This window comes from Athene noctua, chromosome 2, assembly GCF_965140245.1.
Source record: "Athene noctua chromosome 2, bAthNoc1.hap1.1, whole genome shotgun sequence".
Lineage (NCBI taxonomy): Eukaryota > Metazoa > Chordata > Aves > Strigiformes > Strigidae > Athene > Athene noctua.
In genome coordinates, this window is record NC_134038.1 from 76177906 (window position 1) to 76196637 (window position 18732).

General features: G+C 45.4%; 1 protein-coding gene across 13 annotated transcripts in view; it reads left to right on the forward strand.

The window, feature by feature from the left end:
* Positions 1 to 18732, forward strand: part of COBL (cordon-bleu WH2 repeat protein) — a 211658-nt gene that overhangs the window by 34045 nt on the left and 158881 nt on the right. For 10 of the 13 annotated variants that reach the window (XM_074899448.1, XM_074899451.1, XM_074899459.1 and 7 more), the window contains exons 1-2: positions 13914 to 14025; positions 14295 to 14360. The exons of 1 other annotated variant lie outside the window; for it this stretch is intronic. In XM_074899448.1, the coding sequence (XP_074755549.1) occupies positions 14317 to 14360 (44 nt within the window). In that variant the 5' untranslated portion in view covers positions 13914 to 14025; positions 14295 to 14316. Of the gene's footprint in view, positions 1 to 13903; positions 14026 to 14159; positions 14361 to 18732 lie in introns of those variants that run through there. 2 more of the 13 variants (XM_074899450.1, XM_074899449.1) reach the window with 2 other exon arrangements.

An 18732-nucleotide genomic window follows, 5' to 3' on the forward strand; every position in this document is an offset into this window, starting at 1 on the left:
GTGTACTTGGGAGCAGCAGGGTTGTCCCTCTGGGTAGAACCGCCTGCCCCACTGCATGTCATGCAGCAACAGATAAAGCTCCTCTGTGTGTGAAGGGGGAGGGAAAAAAAAGAAGGAATAGCTTTGCTGGGGACAGACAGGCAGGCGAGACCGCTTCTTTCATAAACTGTGCCAGTTTAGATTAGCTTGAAGTGACTATGAAACTGCAGTCTAAATTAAGTTTCATCCCATGTACCCAGCATTATTCATAATTGCTCAGAGCCAAGGAGTCTGTTGGAGTCTGGGATAGTGTTTAGTTATTTTAATACGTTGCCCTTTTTTCTTCCTATAATCTCCTTGTTTGCTTCCTTTTCTAACTAATGAGATAGACTACACTGCTTTAGTGTATCTTCAGACTACATGTCCTCCATCCTACATACCAGTGGTAGCAGGGATTCTCTGGAGAAAGAAGAGTGCAGTCATTTCATTGAAACACTGCTCCTGTTGTTCAGAGGTAACCCTCCTGCCAGGATGTGATGGCAGTAACAAGGTCTGGGTTCAAATTGAAGGGAGTTGCTCCGAAAGTGGTGACTTGAGGCCACACCTGGACAACTGGGAAATTATACTGAACTAGCTAATTTTCCTGTGGGCAAACATGAATCAAACAGTTAACCAAGTTTTTTTGTTTTGGTTTTGTTTTTTTAAGAGAGAACAAAAATCTGACCAGGTAGATAAACAGAGTGATAGTAACTGTTATAGTTATTCTTTAACTACAACAGTTCATAGTCTTTTCCTCTAAGGAAGTAGTTTCTAGGCTAGACCTTTTCCCAACATCTGCAATAAGTGAAAACTAGGATTTGTTGGGTGATAAACTGCTGTGTAAAGCGATGCTCTGTTAACTGCTCAGCTCCCTGCCGGCTTTGCCTTTGGCTGCTCCATCTCCATGGGCCCTCCAGCTCTGCCAAGATCCCCTCCACTCTCAGCCAGCTGCTCCTGCTCTGGCACAGCCACCCGTGCAACTCCTGTGGCTGCAGGACTTCTACAGGGCTTTAATGCTGAGAACTACCCATGGCCATCAGCTGAAATGAACTAAATAGGGAGCTGGACATGGATCTTCAAGAAGGCAGGGAAACCGGTGCTTTCTGCCTCCCATGCTTATCCAGTCTGCGGGATGAAATCTCGTGACACCCACTCCCCAAGCTAGCTAAGCATAACCACTAACCTTTCCCTTGCAGGTGGATATTAGCTATTGCCTTAGGCTGGGACAGCCATTTACCCAGATACATTTCACAAAGCCACAAATAAATTACAAAACTATAAATACAATTGTTACAGCTGCAAACTTTTCCCCAGTTTGTAAACTCTGTCTCTCAGCAATGTCTCTCAGGCACAGTAACACAATGTACAAAAAAAATCTTTAGAGCATGTCTATTGGGGCTTTCTGTTTGCCTCCCCGTTGCCCCACAGGATGGCAAAAGAGCCCTTCTCTGGTGGGGCTTCCCTCCCCCAGTTCAGAAGTGTCTAGTGGGGCAGGTGGTTCTTTGATTTTTGGGCCCAGCCATCATGTTCAGACCTCAAAGGAACTGAATTAAGGATCATTCTGCTGTCTAGGTGTTTTTTTTCCTTTATTCTTTTTTAAATGCAGAGTACCTAGGCATATAAGAGACAAAAATACAAGTCCTTCACAAGTGGCTGAAATCCTTGCTCCACTGTGTGACAGGTGAAATCTCGGATTGCCTGTGAGTTCAGCCTGACAACTTCACCTCATCAAAGCAGCCACAAGCTCAGGATTTCAAAATCCTTTACTTATTTTTGCACCTCTGTCTCATCAAAACTGGAAGCTCCGATAACAAATCTACCCAGGGCGTCCTTTCAGCTTCCTGCTGCAGCTTCACTTTTATGACGGTGTTAGCAGGATCTTTCATCATCCGCCTACCCGGAGCGTCCTCTTCATGCCCACACATTTCATTCCTATTTGAAGTAAAAAGTAAAAGCTGTTCAGCTTTGCTTAGAGCATAGCTGGGGATTACAAACAAAGATATTATGATTAAAATAAAGTCAGCCTGTTCTCTTAAGACGTAGTGACCCCCTACTCACTTAGCCATCTTGGGAAAGGAGTTTACCCCTCCTCCCAGACCTGCATATTGGGACTATCAGCCCCATGTCCCCAGAGAGCGGTGACAGAGGCCTCTCAGTGGAGGGGTGCATGATACAAATGTTTTAAAGCCTAATTTTGCAATAAGGCCTTGGGGAATTTTTGTTGCTTTGTTTTGGGTTTGTTTTCCTGCGGATTCCTCCCTTCCCTTTCTCAATCATTAGTCTTTTCCAAGCCTTAATCCAATAATTTAAGTGTTATTAAGACTTTCATTTTCATGTTACAGATTGTTACAACACTGTTGAAGAAATCATGCTCATCAAAATTTCCTTCCCTGAGTTTTCCACAGCCTGTTTTCTGATCATACTGTTGCTTACCAGATCACTGCAGAACCACTAATTTCATTTTGAGCTTCTGTGATAAAATTTAAACAGTCTATTTTGATGTCTCAGTTGCTGGACTCTCTTCTGTTTCCGTTGAAAAACCTCCATTTAGGAATAAGGGTTCTGAATCCTAGGGTTCAGTTGTAAGTTGACCTCAAATATCCTCAATTTGCCAACAATGAATCCGATATTCTGACTTGAGTGCACTAACACAGATACCCAAATTCTCACTCAAGGACTCAAGAATCATAGAGTGGTTTGAGTTGGTAGGGGCCTTTAAAGATCATCTAGTCCAACCCCACTGGAATGAGCAGGGACATCTTACAAGGTTGCAAGAAGCCCCATCCAATCTGACCTTGAACACTTCCAGTGATGGTGCATCCACAATTTCTCTGGGCAACCTGCTCCAGTGTCTCACCACCCTCACTGTAAAAAATGTCTTCCTTATGTACAATCTAAATATATTCCCTTGTAGTTTAAAACTGCTACCCCTTGTGTTATCACTACAGGCCCTGGTAAAAAGTCTGCGAACATCTTTAAGTATTGAAAGGCGGCCATAAGGTCTCCCCAGAGCCTTCTCTTTTCCAGGCTAAACAACTCAAATTCTCTCAGACTTTCTTCATAGGAGAGGTTTTGCATCCCTCTTACCATTTTCGGGGCCCTCCTCTGGATCTGTTCCAATAGGTTCATGGCTGTCTTGTGCTGAGGGCCCCAGAGCTGGATGCTGTACTTCAGGTTGGGTCTCAGGAGAAGCCACAGGCATCTGAAGCTTCCAAGTCAGTATGCAAAAAAAAAACCCACCCCAAAGAAAACAAAGCTCTAGAATAATAAAATTACATATATATGCATAAATATATGTATTTTATAGTCTGTGTTGCATCCATCTGAAAATTCCAGCTTTAGCCATACTTAGTCTTTATTCATCAGGTATTGTGGTTTAATCCCAGCTGGCAACTAAAAGCACCACACAGCTGCTTGCTCACTCCCCTCCCCCCCAACCCCAGTGGGATGGGGAAGGGAATCAGAAGAGTAAAAGTGACAAAACTTGTGGGTTGAGATAAAGACAACTTCATAGGTGAAGCAAAAGCCGTGCACTCAAGCAAAGCAAAGCAAGGAATTCATTCACCACTTCCCATGGTCAGGCAGGTGCTCAGCCATCTCCAGGACAGCAGGGCTCCGTCACATGTAATGGTGACTTGGGAAGACAAACCCCTTCACTCCGAATGTCCCCCCCTTCCTTCTTCTTCCCCCAGCACTATGTGCTGAGCATGACGTCCTATGTTATGGGATATCCCTTTGGTCAGTTGGGCTCAGCTGTCCCGGCTGTGTCCCCTCCCAACTTCTTGTGCACCCCCAGCCTACTCACTGGTGGGGTGGGGTGAGAAGCAGAAAAGGCCTTGACGCTGTGTAAGCTCTGCTCAGCAGTAACCAGAACATCCCTGTGTTATCAGCACTGTTTCCAGCACAAATCCAGAACATAGCCCCATACTAGCTACTGTGAAGAAAATTAACTCTACCCCAGCCAAAACAAACATTCAAAGGAATAGGTATTCATAAAGCAGTAAGATCATTTTCAAGTTCTGTATTAGACAGCAGTTTTGAAATTCAATTTTAATGTATAAGTGAACCGTATTTTATAATTTTCTAAGGAATCACCTAAAAATTGAAAACATCATAGCAAGGTATTGTGGAGTTGCAGTGACACACTTGCAAATACCATTCTTTTTCAAAGGGTTAAAAATGTCATACCTCAAGTTGCACAAATATTCTCCTATGCTGTGACATTAAAATCTCACAGAAGGGGAAGGTTATACCTGTGCTGGGGTGATGGGGAAGATTTGCTGTGGGCTTGGCAACAGTTCAGCTGGGGTTGGGCAACCTGATAGAACGGGTTTCGGTAGCAGTGAGCTGAGGCTGAGGTGGGGCAGGCCATGGAAACCTTCAGTTTGAAGCATGCACAGATGTCTGCAGGTGGGAGCCCACCACACACCCGCATCAGAGCAGGACCCAAGGCTGTCTGCTACACATGCAGGAACAAGGACAAGCAGAGAGCTGCTCGCACCAAGCACCCTGAAAAACCTTCAAAGAGCAATGATTTAGGCCACAGAGGTTGCTGCAAGACCTGCAGCCAGTTATGCTTGAGCGGACCTACAGGATCCGACTCAAGCAGGCCTTTGCTTCACAGATATTGGGGTGGTATGGCACATCAAATGCACACTACACGTGAACAATTGAAATGTCACTCCCTGACTTCTCATTTTCCCTCAGAAGCTGTAGATAGGTTTCAAAATAAATTTTGATTGAAAGTTTGCAAAGATTTCCATGTGTGTTCTCATTCAGTAGTGATCCCTAAAGGTCATGTGGCTTTTGTGACACTTAGATTTGAAACACCCACCAGTGCTGTGAAAGCACCTCTATAGTTATTGCAGGCATTAACCTAATGCATTTTAGGAAGATTTACATTTTTGTTTGTCATCTTCTAGTTAAAGAAAAAATTGTATGTAAAACTGTCAGTTCCTTTAGTATTTAATCAGATTATTAATAAGTACAAAAGTTAAACAAACTAATGTAATTCCTTTAAATCTCTACAGACACCTGCCTATTTACTAAGAGATTGTGGTCTATATCCCAGACCCTTTGTGGCCAGTAAGGTCTTTCTGTGATAGATACTTGCATTGTGAGAAAAGACGGGTCTCTGCAGGACTATTGTTTTCCTCCCTTGTCATCCGTCTGTGTTGAGAGAGAAGAAGGTGGAGAATAGGTGGGGCTCTGGCTCACCACCTGCTTTGCTGGAGCACAGAGTTGTGCCAACTGGCTGGGCAATGAGCGCTAGGCCAGACACCAGCTGCTGTGAGGATAGCTCTTGCCATGGGGGCAGAGGAGGAACCAAGCGTAGCCCTTTGCATCACAGTTTGCTTTCTGGGCTGTCCCTGAAGCAACACACCAGTGCTCCACCCCATGTAGCAAATTCACAGGAAGCTTTGTAATCTGGTTATTCTAGTCTGTGACTGCAAACAGTAGGAAATTAGTTTATTTATGTTAGAGGTGCTCCATATTTATTTATCCAAAGGAACTCTAAGTAGTTACTTTATATTCTTAATGCCCTGAACCGGAGGTAATTTTCACGCTGTACATTTTATGGATACCTGCAAATGACTCGCCGGAAGAAAGGGAGTGTTGTTCCATTTTAATTATGTCATAATTTATATCCCTCCCCTAGACTGAGATTGCAGGGTGAGGAGAGCTGGCAAGCCAGAAGACAGAGACGTGAAAAGGTTCCAGAGGTTCATCAGCCACCTCGTGTCAATTACAGGGCATTTAAAGCACATGACAGACTTTTTACCTTCATGTTGTCCTTTAGGGTCCTGTAAACAGCAGGTTCCTGTGAAGATTCATGTAGTACCAGTACAAGTGACTTGAGATAGGAATAAAACGTGGTTAACCTCACATTCAAGAGGAAAGGGGGAGGAAATGAGAGAAGAAAGGTTGTGTAGAACACCCAGGCAGTACTGCCCACGTTTGCAAGTGATGTGAAAGATTTGGAAAAACCAGTCAGGGCCGGTAGAAAACCTCTCATTAATATCAGCAGGCTTTGGATCAGGCCAGTGATGTCTCCAGATAATCTATATCTCTTGCACCCCTCCTTGCTGCCCAGTTTATCCAATCCCTTCCTTGTTAATTCAAGAAGAGTTTTCCTTGTTTCTAATTATGTGTTGCTTGCAGGAGCAGGGTGAATGCCACCCTTTCTAAAGACAGAAGTGTTACCCTGTCTTGTCCCTGTGAGACTGCGTCTGTCCAATGACACTGTGGTGAACCGTATATTTTGTCTCAGCCCACATTCTCCTGGATTAGTACAGCCTTTGGAAGACCTCCCTTCCTCTTCCTTTGCCGCACCCAGCTAACCCATATCTTCTGGAAAGAGATATAAGCAGCAGGATTGGTCTCAAGGTATATTAGCAAAAAGAGATAAAAGAATTACTGTCTTGTCACTTATTGATATCGAGGTGTAAATCTTTTGAAATGTATGAAGGGAGAGTTAAGAATTCTTTGCTGGCCTCAGAGGGGTGGGTGATGGGGAAGCCACTCTCCACACCACTGATTGTGTCATGACATGGTGGTGGCTAGAAGAAATTTGTTGTATGTGATGTCAATCCAAATATGCCCAGAGAGAATTCCTCAAGGTAAGTTATTTCATTATTTACCTCCTCACACTTTTAACTAGGTTTGAATTATATATAAGGCTTTATGTATGTCAGTCTTCAGACTTCATCTGCCTTTTTCAGATGCTTTCCTGACAATAGCAGCCATTAAAGCTCTATCCTTCAGAGGTGTGAGTCTCATATTAATGTAATTCAGTGATTTCAGCAGGTTCATGAGGCCTACATTTGGGGTGGGAATGAATAAAAGGTAGGTGTTTGGAGGCACATGTAGTAGTTTAACAGCATGCAGCTATTCAAGTCCCTGTTTAGTTTACAGAGAATTCTAGAGATGATATGGTATGTCAAAGGGTCTTATTTTTTCTAAAGAATTAAGGAATATAGTTAATGTAATATGGATGAGCTTTCACATGCATGTAAATCTTTGTGTGCTTTGAAGTGTTGTTCAACTAAGGCAATCATGAATTATGTAACTCAATAGAAATAGCAGCAGCACCAAGCCTGCTACTTTTCTATTTTTGCATAAGTACATATGTATTTGTCTTTATCTGTAGTGTATTAGTTTTGATTTAAATACAGAACCAAATCCTGTTTTCATTTATGTTGCTATCAGTCACAATTAACTGAAAGGTGCATCAGGCGATGCAAATGTGAAATGAGACTTATATAAGTAACTTTGAAATTCTACAAAATATATGTTGTTATTTATCCATCCCCAAACTTGAAAATGAAACCTTGAGATACCACTACCTCCTAACTATGGAAACTTTCCAAATTTCCTTGAAAGACTGTACTGAAAAAATCTATTTAAAAGTTAACCCAGTCTATGAGATAAAAGATAGTTGTGGACATTGTTAATAAAGATTATCTCATACAGTGCTAAATATTTAGAGAGAACTGTGAGTGGAGATAATTCTTCTGATTATAGCTTGGCTATATTATATACATGAAAATAGAAATAGCCTTGAAATAGAAACCATGGTATTGAGTATTCAGTACAGACATAGCTCACTTGAGAATTGTTTTCTAAGGGCATTTGGTCATTGCAGGGACTAATTTACTTCAAGAGCAGTTTCAGCCATTAGTAGCTGCAGGCCCTCACAAAAGCCAGTGTTTCAGAGGCAGCAGGCACTCCTTGCTGCCATCATTCTCAGTGCCAGCCATGCGTGCTGGGAGGAGGGTTGGGTACAGCACATGGGAGAGGCACGTACTGATTGCAACAGTGGAGCCACGTGGTGTTGTGTACGCAGTGTGCTGCATAGGGAAAATTGGGAGCATGCCACGTCCATAGCTTACAGAGAGAGAACTTTCTGTTTTCTTCACTGCTGCACTGGACCATGCACGGAGCGTCCCTTCTGCCTTCCCCTTGTCAGTCCTGCCCGGCTTTACAAAAGCCTGCCCTGTTTGTACCCCACTGACTGGAAAAGCGTCATGTCAAAGTCAAGTGCTCAGCTATGACTTCACACCACTTCTAGATGAACTGTTTTCAGATCCGTGGAAAGTTATTTACGCAGAAGGCTCATTAAGTTTCCCTTTCTGCTACTTCTGCTGGGTCAAGTGGCCCAAGAGCTTTACTTCTCTTTCACAAAAATATTGAAAGAGAGGGTAATTCTAAGCATAGCACAACTTATTTTCATTAGAGAAAGAAGTAAGTCTGAAGGGATATTTAGTGGCACCAGCATCTGGAAGGCAGTGAGTCGCTTCTCTGAAATGCTGCTTGGACAACCTCAGACTCTCCTTGGCATGGCAGACAAAAAGCAAAAACCTCAAAAACCTCGCAGTGAGAAATGGCTGTAGCTGGGTCACCCTGACCAGCAAGCTGAGTGGGATTACCCAACCCAGTACAATGAAGATACATTTACATAAATTAGCTAATGCTTTGGTTCAGATTTGGTTTGTGAGCTGGTCAAGACTGCACAAAAGCTTTTTTCAGTCATATAATATGACATGATCTTAAAGACTATTTTTCTGTTTTCCCTGGATAATAGTATTGTACTGTCTTCTCTGACACTGTTGTCAGATGAGTATAAATCATAAGTCGTCTTTGATTTTGGGAAGCATTTTATATTAGCATCTTGCCTAGGAAGGTTCTTGCCACAGCTGGGCCCAAAAACATAAGCTCTGGCCCACTGGGTCTGTCCAGGTAAATATCCTTTTGTTAATGTTGGTTTAATTGCAGACTAGGCCTGGGGTTTCAAATCCTGAAAGAAGTTCATGTAAGAGGAACGGTAGAAAAAAGCGGAAAGAGAAGGCTACTTGTCCAAAATATATAGAATGAAATGTTAGGGAAAAGCAACAGAATATAAAACTGTTGGGATAAAAAAAAAAAAAAAAAGAGGAAGAATGGAAGAATAAATGTGTAATCAATAACCAACCTTTAAAAATAATATCGCCAAAGTTCTAAGGTTCTTACATTCAGGACTGTATCAGCCTATTATAGAGAGGTATCAGCTTCAGTCTGAGTTATGCTGATATCTGTCTTGTCCACTTTTAGCCACATTTAAAATAGCCTGTTTTTAATTTCCAGATGGCTGTGTCATTCACAGAAATTCCTCTTATTCTATTTACATCATAGTTTTAAACTATTTGCCCATCTCTGTTCATGTACATCATGTTCCCTTCCCTGCATGTGTGCTCTGAAATACCGTCAAAGGAAAAAGGGCCTTCCCTTTCCAGAATATTTTTGCCTGGCATGGCAGTGCTTGATCTTCCCTGCAACTCCCAAGCGTCAGCGCTGGGCTGGCACTGCAAACCACGCCTGCTCATCTGCTGTGCTGGGACATCCCTCACACCACCTCACCACCTTCCAGACCACACCATGGTTTAGAGACAGGAGTGAACGGTCAAGCAAGGGTTTCCTCAACAACCTTTTCCATGCAGAGGCTGGGAAAGTCTCTGGCTTTCTCCATCACACTTCTAATCCCTTTCTCTAGGTGTGTTAAGGCCAAATACCTCCAAACTATTTGCTGACTTCAGTAAATTCTGGGAGATAAAAAATCTCTGAAAGAATCTATCTTTCAAATGGAGCAGGTTGAGAGAGGACAAGACAAAGGGCAAGCTTCAGTTTTTCGACATACACGGGAGGTAATTACCTGATAACTCAGAAATAATATGAACCATCTCAGCTAAAGCTACATAAACCTGTATCTGTATCCATGTGCTCTTTCAGAGGGCTTCTTTGTCACGTTTTTGTATGGTAAGTATCTTTTCTGGTTCTTTCCTTGGGGGCTTCAGTTGACATCACAGACTTCTTACACATAAGTATCTAAAACCGTGAAGAAAACTAAAATTGCTGCTCCAAAACCCCCAAGTTGTGCATGGCAGGAACTGCCTTTGCTCTCTTCTGGATGCTGTACAAGTACAGTTTGGCACTGAGTCACAAAGGAGGCTCCTCAGCATGACACAAGATAAGTAAGAGAAACAAAAGATGAACCAAAAACTTGTCAGTAATTTGCTATGTGACTATGGGCAGATCCAAGCACAATATCCTCATTCCCCCTTGATTAACCCACTCATCAGATCACCAAGCCTTTCTGAAGCAAATTCAGCCTCTTCAGTAGTATTTGATAATGTTGTGTTAGTCTTGTATGGACTAGCAATGACGTGATGTTTGTTCAAAACTAAACTATTCACCATTTTTGTTTGTTATTTTGACATGTTTCTCTAAAACTGATATAATTTGCTCACAGTAATTTCAGGTTCCTAATAAAAACAATAGGACCTGTAGGGCTAAATCCCAAAACAACTTTCTGAAGCAGTGCTCTGGGACTCAAAGAAAAGAAATGGTCTAGCAAGACCTGAAAATCTCATTTCCCTTTTTTTAAAAAAAAAAATAAAATATTTTTGTTTTTGTTTTCTGTGGATAGCAAAACAAAAGAATTTTGTGAGCTTGAGGCTACACAGTTCCAATTGCTGTAATTACATAGGCAGGAATTTCACAATTGTACAGTAAGTTAACTCTCTTACAGTCTAATGCTTAGTTTGCAATTTCTAGGTTGTTTAGAATGGGAAAAGGATTTATGTGGTTTAAAAATGTGTGTTTGCTATTAACTAAACCTAACCACATAAACTAACCTCTATTCACAATCTTTTCCTGCTGTAAATTCAGGTTTGTTATTTTTTCCTTGGTTTTTAAGCTCAGATCTGATTTCCAATTCTAGGATGGTCCTCAAATAGCTAAATCATAGAAAGAGAAAATGCTGAGCTAATTTTAACCTCTTTTTGTTACATTAGAAACATATTATTTACTTAGACTTGTTTTACTAGATTCCTTATGTGTTCAGTTAAGTTTATACTATAAACTCAAATTCCTGAAACATTGCAGGCCAGTTTTAGCAGAAGAAAAATGTAGCCTTAAAGGTTTGATTCAGTAATACTACTAGCAGTGAAGGTGAGGAAAACTAGGAATAATGTTTTGAAGGCTACAAAAAAGCAAAAATGTGAAATTGCATTGGTGATTAATTTTTCATTTTTAAAGGCCTGAACTATTTCACAGCAAGGATTTAGTCATCTAAATGACTTAATTTTGTTATGAAATATATTGAAAAGGCCCATATAAACAGAGATGAAACTATACAGACAGGAAAGTGTTGAAAGCAGTCCTGGAGGGGGGGGGCTGGGGAGGAGCTGAACATGCTCAGTGTCACAGACATGACATTTGCAAAAGTTCATGCAGCCCCTCTCCAAACTAATGCCCTTTGCCTAAAAAACGAGCATAGCATCCCAATTGTGGGGATTACAATGCACACTAGAAATGCCCCCTTTGCCCTTTTTTTGTGAGCCGGGCCCAGTGCCAAGGAGCCTGGAGAAAGGCAGATTCCTGTGCTGTATCACAGAGTGTGCTCCCCACATTTCACCCAGTTTTTCCATCAGCTAAACGGGACTGAAGAACATGGGCAGTCACTGCTGCTGATGCTCTGGAGATGTATTAAGATCATGATTTCAGTGATTAATAGGCTTTTGCTCTTTTGCTGTGCTATATAAAAAGAAGTGAACATAATAAGCAAATACTACTTTGTTGTTTTGTGCTTGACACCTCCACTCAGGTGTATCATGGTAGAGCAGAAGTTACAGTTGAGACAAGGGAAGTTCTTTCAGGTTCTTGAAATAACTGGAGCAGTGTAGTTTGCTAATGATGCAGACAGGGGAAGGTTTGGGGATTTCTGTAGAGGTTTTGTGCCTGTGCAGCTTTAGCATCTGTTCTAGGATAAGGAAGAGTTCATTTAGATTTAGGAGTAAAAAGGGGAGATGGAAAATGACTGAATAGATGATGAATAGCGATATGAAATCAAGTTGCTGTGATTTAATAGTTCACCATTCATTCCTGGAGCTATGGTAACTGACAGCATGCTGACTTTGAACCAATCCACTTGCAAAATAAAGTATGCAAGCCAACCTATTTATTTTCATAAGGCCACAAATTAGGAATATGCATGTGGCTCATTATCATGGCATGTGGCCCAGATGACCTGGGTAATTATAGAACTGTGGAGACTCAGTCAACTTCTACCCATGCTAACAGGTAAATCAGTGATCAGTGTTTTGCTTCTGCAAACTTGTATTTTTTGTTTCTCTACCTACAGTTCAGACAGCCAGCTGTCTTGTTCTAAGGCTGTCTGTGTATGTCAGGGATGGAGGGATGGGAGAGGAGGGAACAGAAAGCAGCATTCTTAACTTTGCTGAGGAGATGGAAATTAAGGGGGGACCTCAGGATGTCAAAGCAAAAGAAGACAAAATTGAGGATGAGTACACTACAGTAAGTGTTCTGTTATACATTGGGGTGAATGTAGAGAAACATTATTTTGATCATAATGCAAAAGCCTTGGTACAAGAAAAGGTGGGCACTTATGGTAATCTTCTATTCATGTACTACAGAAAAGATGAACACGTCCTATTCCTTACTGTTACTGGCAAATTAATCCAACGACCGAATGTTTCAAAATATTTGCAATCTGCCTGGGAAGGGGGTTTCTTGCAGATAGCAACGCCATTACTCTCATGCAGCTTCTGTGACCCAGATCGACCAAGTCTTGATTGCTGAAGAAGAAGAAACTCTCACTTTTGGGGCCAGAGAAGCTGCCTGCATTTACTGTGGTCAGTGAGCTGGGCAAGGTACTTTCCGATGGGCGGACTATGCAGAGGTACGAGCTTAAGCCTGAGGGGGAATAAAAGGTTTGAGGAAAGGGGTGACCATTAACCATAACCTGTGGGACTGTCACCAAGGCAGCCAGGTGAAAAGGCAGGTCAGGCAGCATCTCCCCTTCCCCTCGCAGTCCCTCACCTGAGTTTCTCACTGTCACTTTACTCAGCCTACTTGCTCCGTCTCCCGGTCTCTATGTTGGCTGGGGGCCTGACCCATGTGCCGTCTCTGCCATCCTCCCACCATGGCAGGGAAAGCAAGGTGAAGCAAACGGAGAGGGTCGGAGGGGATCCCGCAAAGAAACTCCTGAAATACCTGAGAGAGGCCAGGGTGCCTCGCACCGGGCACAGCCAAGAGCAGGCACATACAGCCGTAACATCAGCCAGGTTCCCCCGCCTCCAGCTTGGTTCTCCTTTCAACCCACAGGCCTAACAGTTGCTCTCCTGGGGAAACGGCGTGGGACTATTTCTGAAACGGCACACTAAGATTTTACTGTGCCGCCCGTACTGACGTGAAGGCTGTGCGGGGGCCCTGCGCACCCCTCGTGGGGGGTGTCAGCCTTTCCCGGGGTGCGAGGCTGAAGGTGCTGGGGGCCCTCACTGCTGGGCTCTCTCACCCCTGGGTTCAAACGCCCCAGGAGAAGCCTGCTGTGCCGTGCCTGCCCCATCGCCGCCCATCAGCCCCTCTCCTGGCCAAAGCCGCTACTAATTTTTAAAAAGTTATTTGCGCCGCCTACAAGGAAAGAAAAAAAAAAAACACCACCCACCTATAAAAATAAAGGTAAGGAGAAACAAGCGGTAGGGAGCAACGCCAGGGTCTGGGCAGGGCAGGGGTGAGGCTCACGAAAAGCCTCCGTCGCCCGCGGGGCTCAGCCTCGGGGACAGCCGCCCGGCAAGCCTCGGCTTTGCCAGGCTTATGGCAAAAGCGGTGTAGGCGGGTTTTCTGAGCCGGTGCTGCCGGTGGCGTTTGTCGCTTCTTTCTCCCGCGGGTTTCCCCCATCCCACCCCATCCCCTCCGCTCCCCTGCCCGCCCTGTCTGGCCCGGCCACTCACACGGAGCCGGGCTTGCAGCTCCCCCGCCCCTGCCCGCCCTCCCGGGCCGCTGAGCGGGCAGCGGCCAGCCCAGCCCAGCCCAGCTGAGCCGAGCCGAGCCTAGCCGGGAGCGCAGCCCGCCCCGCCACTCCCCTCCCCGCCGGGCCGGGCCGGGCAGCCCCTTCCTCGGCGGGCTCAGCCGAGCTCTCCGTGCCCGCAGCGTTGGTTCCCTGCCTGCCCGGTAAGGCGGGCGGGGGGCGGCGAGGGGCCGCCGTGTGCCGCCTCGGCGGGGCATCCTCGCCCGCGGCCGGGCTGGCGAGCGGGCGGCGGCGGCGCGGGCAGTGCCGCGGGGCGGGGAGCGGGAGCGGGGCCGGGCGGGGGCGAGGCCGAGGCCGGCTCTCACTGCTCGCTCTCCTCTCTCCTCCCTTCCCTCCCTCTGGATTCCCCCCGCCGCCGACCTTCGCCGCCGCCCCGCTGCGGGACCGCGCACGGACCGGCCCGTCCCTCAAGAAGCGGCGGGGGAGGCCCGGCCATGGAGACCCTCGTACGGCCCGGGGCCAGCAAGCCTCCCAGCGGGTAAGCCCCCCGCCGCGACCCGGCACGCCGCGGCTCCGGGCAGCGGCAGTAGCCGCGCCGGCCGGCGGGCCTCGGTGCCTTCCCTCGCTCCCTCCCTCCCTCCTCCCCTCTGGCGGGACGGCGAGCTGCCGGGGGGGAGCCGGCGCCCGGCCGTGCGGGGGGAGCGCGGCCCGCCCCGGGGGCGCTGGCGGGGCGGGGGGCGGCAGGCTGAGCTGGGATGGGAAAGGGCAGGAGGGGGCGAAGGTGTCTGCTTCGCCCTTCCTCTTCGGAAGGGGCGCCCCGACCCCGCTGCCGCCGCTGCGGCTGCGACACCGGAGAGGTGGGAGAGCGGGTTTGGTTTGGGGGGTTATTTCTAGCAGAGGGGTTCTTGGTGCTGAGCGGCGCCCTGCGGGGCGGCAAGCGCCCGTCGCTGGCAGCTCCCGTCCCGGGGCACTGGGCGGGGGGGAGCCGGGGCCGCTGCGGGTGCGCTGTCGGGGCGGCCCCGGCCGGCGGGAGGGTGCCGGGGGGCCGGCAGCGGCCGCAGGCGTCGGTGCTCGCCCGTGTGCCCGCCCGCCCGTGTGCCGGCGGGCAGCTGCTGCCAAGAGCCTTTGAAAGGTTCCTTCAGCCGTCCCAGCCGCGGGTGTCTCGGCCTCGCCGCCCGGCCGCGGCAGAGGAAGGAAAACCGCTGCCAACCTCGAATTAAAAACGCCAGAAAGTTGTCAGAGGTTGGTCGGCGAGCGCGGTGCCGGCCCCTGCGCCCCGTTCCTCCTGCCTCCCGTGACAGGCACGGCCCGCGCAGTGGTAACGCTCAAGAGCAGCCACCCCTAGCCTAAACCACGGGTGGATTTGGGGTTTTTCAAGAGAAGAGACAAACACAGAACATGCCAGCGGTGAATTTATTAGTCCGTTAATTAAACGACGAGAGCAGCAGCAAGATGAAGTCCTAAGCGATCTCTTTTGTCAGAGCAGAAGCTGGGCAAGTTTTAAGAGCTGTGCTGTCTGCTCGCTGCAATTTACTGCTCTACTTAACACTGTCTGCCTAGACTGAAAAAGACTGATCGCTTCAGCAGGTTTTTTATTTCTACTTCTAATGTTTACGTCATAAATTCATTTCAACTAAGTAGAAAACAGCTTTAAAGTACATGCTAGCGGGCTACAGTAGTTATGTTAGGTTTAATTTCCTTAGTTTCTCCATTTGATAGGGAGTTTTGCAGTGTTTAACTCAGGAAAAGTAGAACAGGGAAGCAATAGGTGCAGACGAGACACTGTTGCTAGTGCTGTGTAATGAAACCGTAAGGGTGAAATGTTTCCTTGACCTGCAGAGCTTGACATTGCTTGATGCTGTTTTTGTAAATAAAATGCTTCATTCCAGTTAAAAACGAGCCTGTTTGATCGTGACCTTTTAAGCTAACCTCCTATGAAAAGCAGGACATAGAATGTGCCTCCCCTCGCCGTATTTGGTTGATGTAACAGTATAGCTGCTTTCTAAAATCCTAACGAAGAGGAGATCCACGATGCCAATTTACACGTATGCTTTGAAGAGTAACTAGCATTTCTCAGATGCAGTGCTGATTAAAAATTTGTCTCGATTGCCACGTATTCAAAGATTCATCAAAGAGTTTGAATTTGCAATGGGAAAGCGTGTCATTAGTGCATCTCGGAGATGAGTGCTGGAGTCTGAGGGCATTCCTGAATCCTACATAGCCAGTTTCATCTGTGTAAACCTGTCCTTGGCCAGACCCAGATTTCACATATATGAGCAGAAATTACAGTCGCTGCATTAACTTCAGTCGGATCGCTCCTGCCATCGCTCAAGGAGGGGGATCCAGTTGGAAGGTGAAGATGCGCTTACAATATTGTATAGCAAAGCGTGTGGGTGCTAATCTGCTCCAGCGGAAGCTGGTGACAACTCTGTCCTGTGCACTGACGGGGACTGCCCGTCTGTTTTATCTGAGCTGATTTCAGCCTTGAAATACTGCTTGTTGCCTTTACTTGCAAGTCAGAGGTTCCGAGCCTGGTTGTGTCCGTGCTGTTAGCAGTGGGCTTCACAGAACGGTTCATAATTCCCTGAGTTGCTAACATCTGTACTGGAAATCGATGGATGTTTGGTCTCTAATCAGATTTTAGTCACTCAGTGAGGAAATCCAGTAGGGCCAGGAAAGAGCAGCAGGAGGACAGCTTCGTCTGTCCTTGTTGATTCCCCTATGAATCCAGACGTGAGCTGCAACTGTGGAGTCTGCCCAGGAAACACTGGCTTTTAAGGCCACTGTGGCAGAAATACCTTCCTTTCATGGCAGAAGAAATGCTGGACACTCTTCCAGTTTATTGATTGGGTTAGCTTGCAGTTATGAAAGGGAGGTTAAAATTGCCCCAACTACGCAATTTTAAACAAAATTTAGGCGAAGCTGTTTTGTCTCTGTGTAAATCATTAACAGCAACATTACGAGTTTCCCCTGTTAAACAGTGGACAAATTTAATGTGTCATTTGGTACAGGGTAGAGCTGCTCTGCTGTGTGCTTTAAAGAGATAAATTGACTATGTGTGTTTCATGGCACCGCAGCTTGAGAATTTCACGTTTAAAAGTAGGATACTGTTGTGGGTTTTTTTGTTTTAAATGGGAAGGGAAAGCTGTAGTCTGTGCTGGTGTTGCCGGGTTTTTCCCATTTTTCAATTTCAGAAATAACTGTAGACTTCAACACCAAGAATTTTATTATTACTAATTGCTAGGCACAAGTTCCGTAAACCTTTACCAAGTCCATAATGTTTTATGTAATTAACATTTATTTTAGCTTATGAAAGTGAATTTAAGACAGTCAGTAGCAGCAGCAGAAATTAGGATCTATTCTGTGGTCATGCAACAGGTGCTAGAAGAGAGAAATACACTTGTTTAAAGTTTACTACCTTGGTGTCTGCATCTGCCCTTATTTTATTAGGGAGAGCAGAGCTAAGCCTCTCCGGGTGTCTTGATTGGTGACTTTTTTGACCATCATGGGGCATAACAGACATACATTGATCATAAATGGACGGCAGGCTCAAGCCTAAAACGAGGACTTACAGGATCAGTTCTGTTTTGCTCCATTAGGAGCCTCGCAAAGTGCAGAGCATCTGAAAGCATCTCCATTTCCCATGGAAGCCAGCAGTTTGTGGGTCCTTCTCCATGCCTTTACATCTGAGCACAGAAAAGCTTCCTCTGAGGGGAAAGCGTCTATGTTAAACAAGATGTATGAGCGCTTTCTTTAAGTAGGACCTTTATTTTCCATGCTTCAGCTTCCTTCCCTATCTCACAGGGCCTTACAGTGCTAACAAGTACAAGCACACATAGCACAGCTACTTTGGAGGGACTTACCTGCTGCATTGAAGTGACTTGGGAAGTCAGATAAAGGCTGTGAAATGTCACTAATGTTTACATGCAGAACCCAGGAAAGCAAACCCACAGGTACAGAGCAAGTTGTGCATCTCGACCTGCTGAAACCTTTTCCTATTATTTTATGCCTACTCCGCATAGTTAAGCAGGTTACTTTGTGAAATCACACATCCAGAGTTAAAAAAAAAAAAAAAAAAAAGAAGACTTTTTATTATGCTTGTGATTAGGGTATTATTTGTAAACCTTGTCTGGAAAAGCCTAGAGGGCACAAAACCTCAATGTGAATGTCTGTGTAACACTGATTACACTGTATTCTCTCACTTTCAGATGTTACAAGATTTAGGGTATAAAGAAACAAACGTAATTAACTTTTAAATCAGAATTGGAAAACTGAGCAATTTGCATACGTTTCCTGTTTTGTATTTGTAAGAGCTTTCTATGTAATGTGCAGAGTACCGTATGGCAAAGGGCAATGACTGCGATTAGAAATGTGGAGCAGCAGTGTGGTATCAGCTTTGAAGATTGGGGACTTGGCCAGTTGCAAGGCTGACACTTGTGCTTTTGGCATTATCCTTCATGTTCTGTCCTTGTTTGTACATGCACCACTCCCGGAGAATTCAGACGGTGCTTCCTATGTGTACACCTGAGACAAGGACTTTCTCTGTAATACTTTCTTCTGGCACTGCAGGCAACATTAGCCCAGTCTTCCTCTTGCAAGTAGTTTGGGTCCAACATATTCCTTTCTGTGTCAGTGGGGATATGTCACATTAAATAAAACTATGGTAACACTGACAGAATTGTGCCTGCTATTACGTAAAATGAAACAAGGCAATTTTCACTGTGTTTTGCACCTCTATATGAATGTAACTGTTGAGCTAATAAATTGGAAGACATTTGTATTTTCAGTTATGACTAATTTCTCAGAATTGCTGAAGATAAGCAAGCTAATTGTAGGAATAAGCTAAATAGTGAGATAAATGCAATGCAACCCAGTCCTGACAGCTGTTATTTCTGAATTCCAGTTTCCCA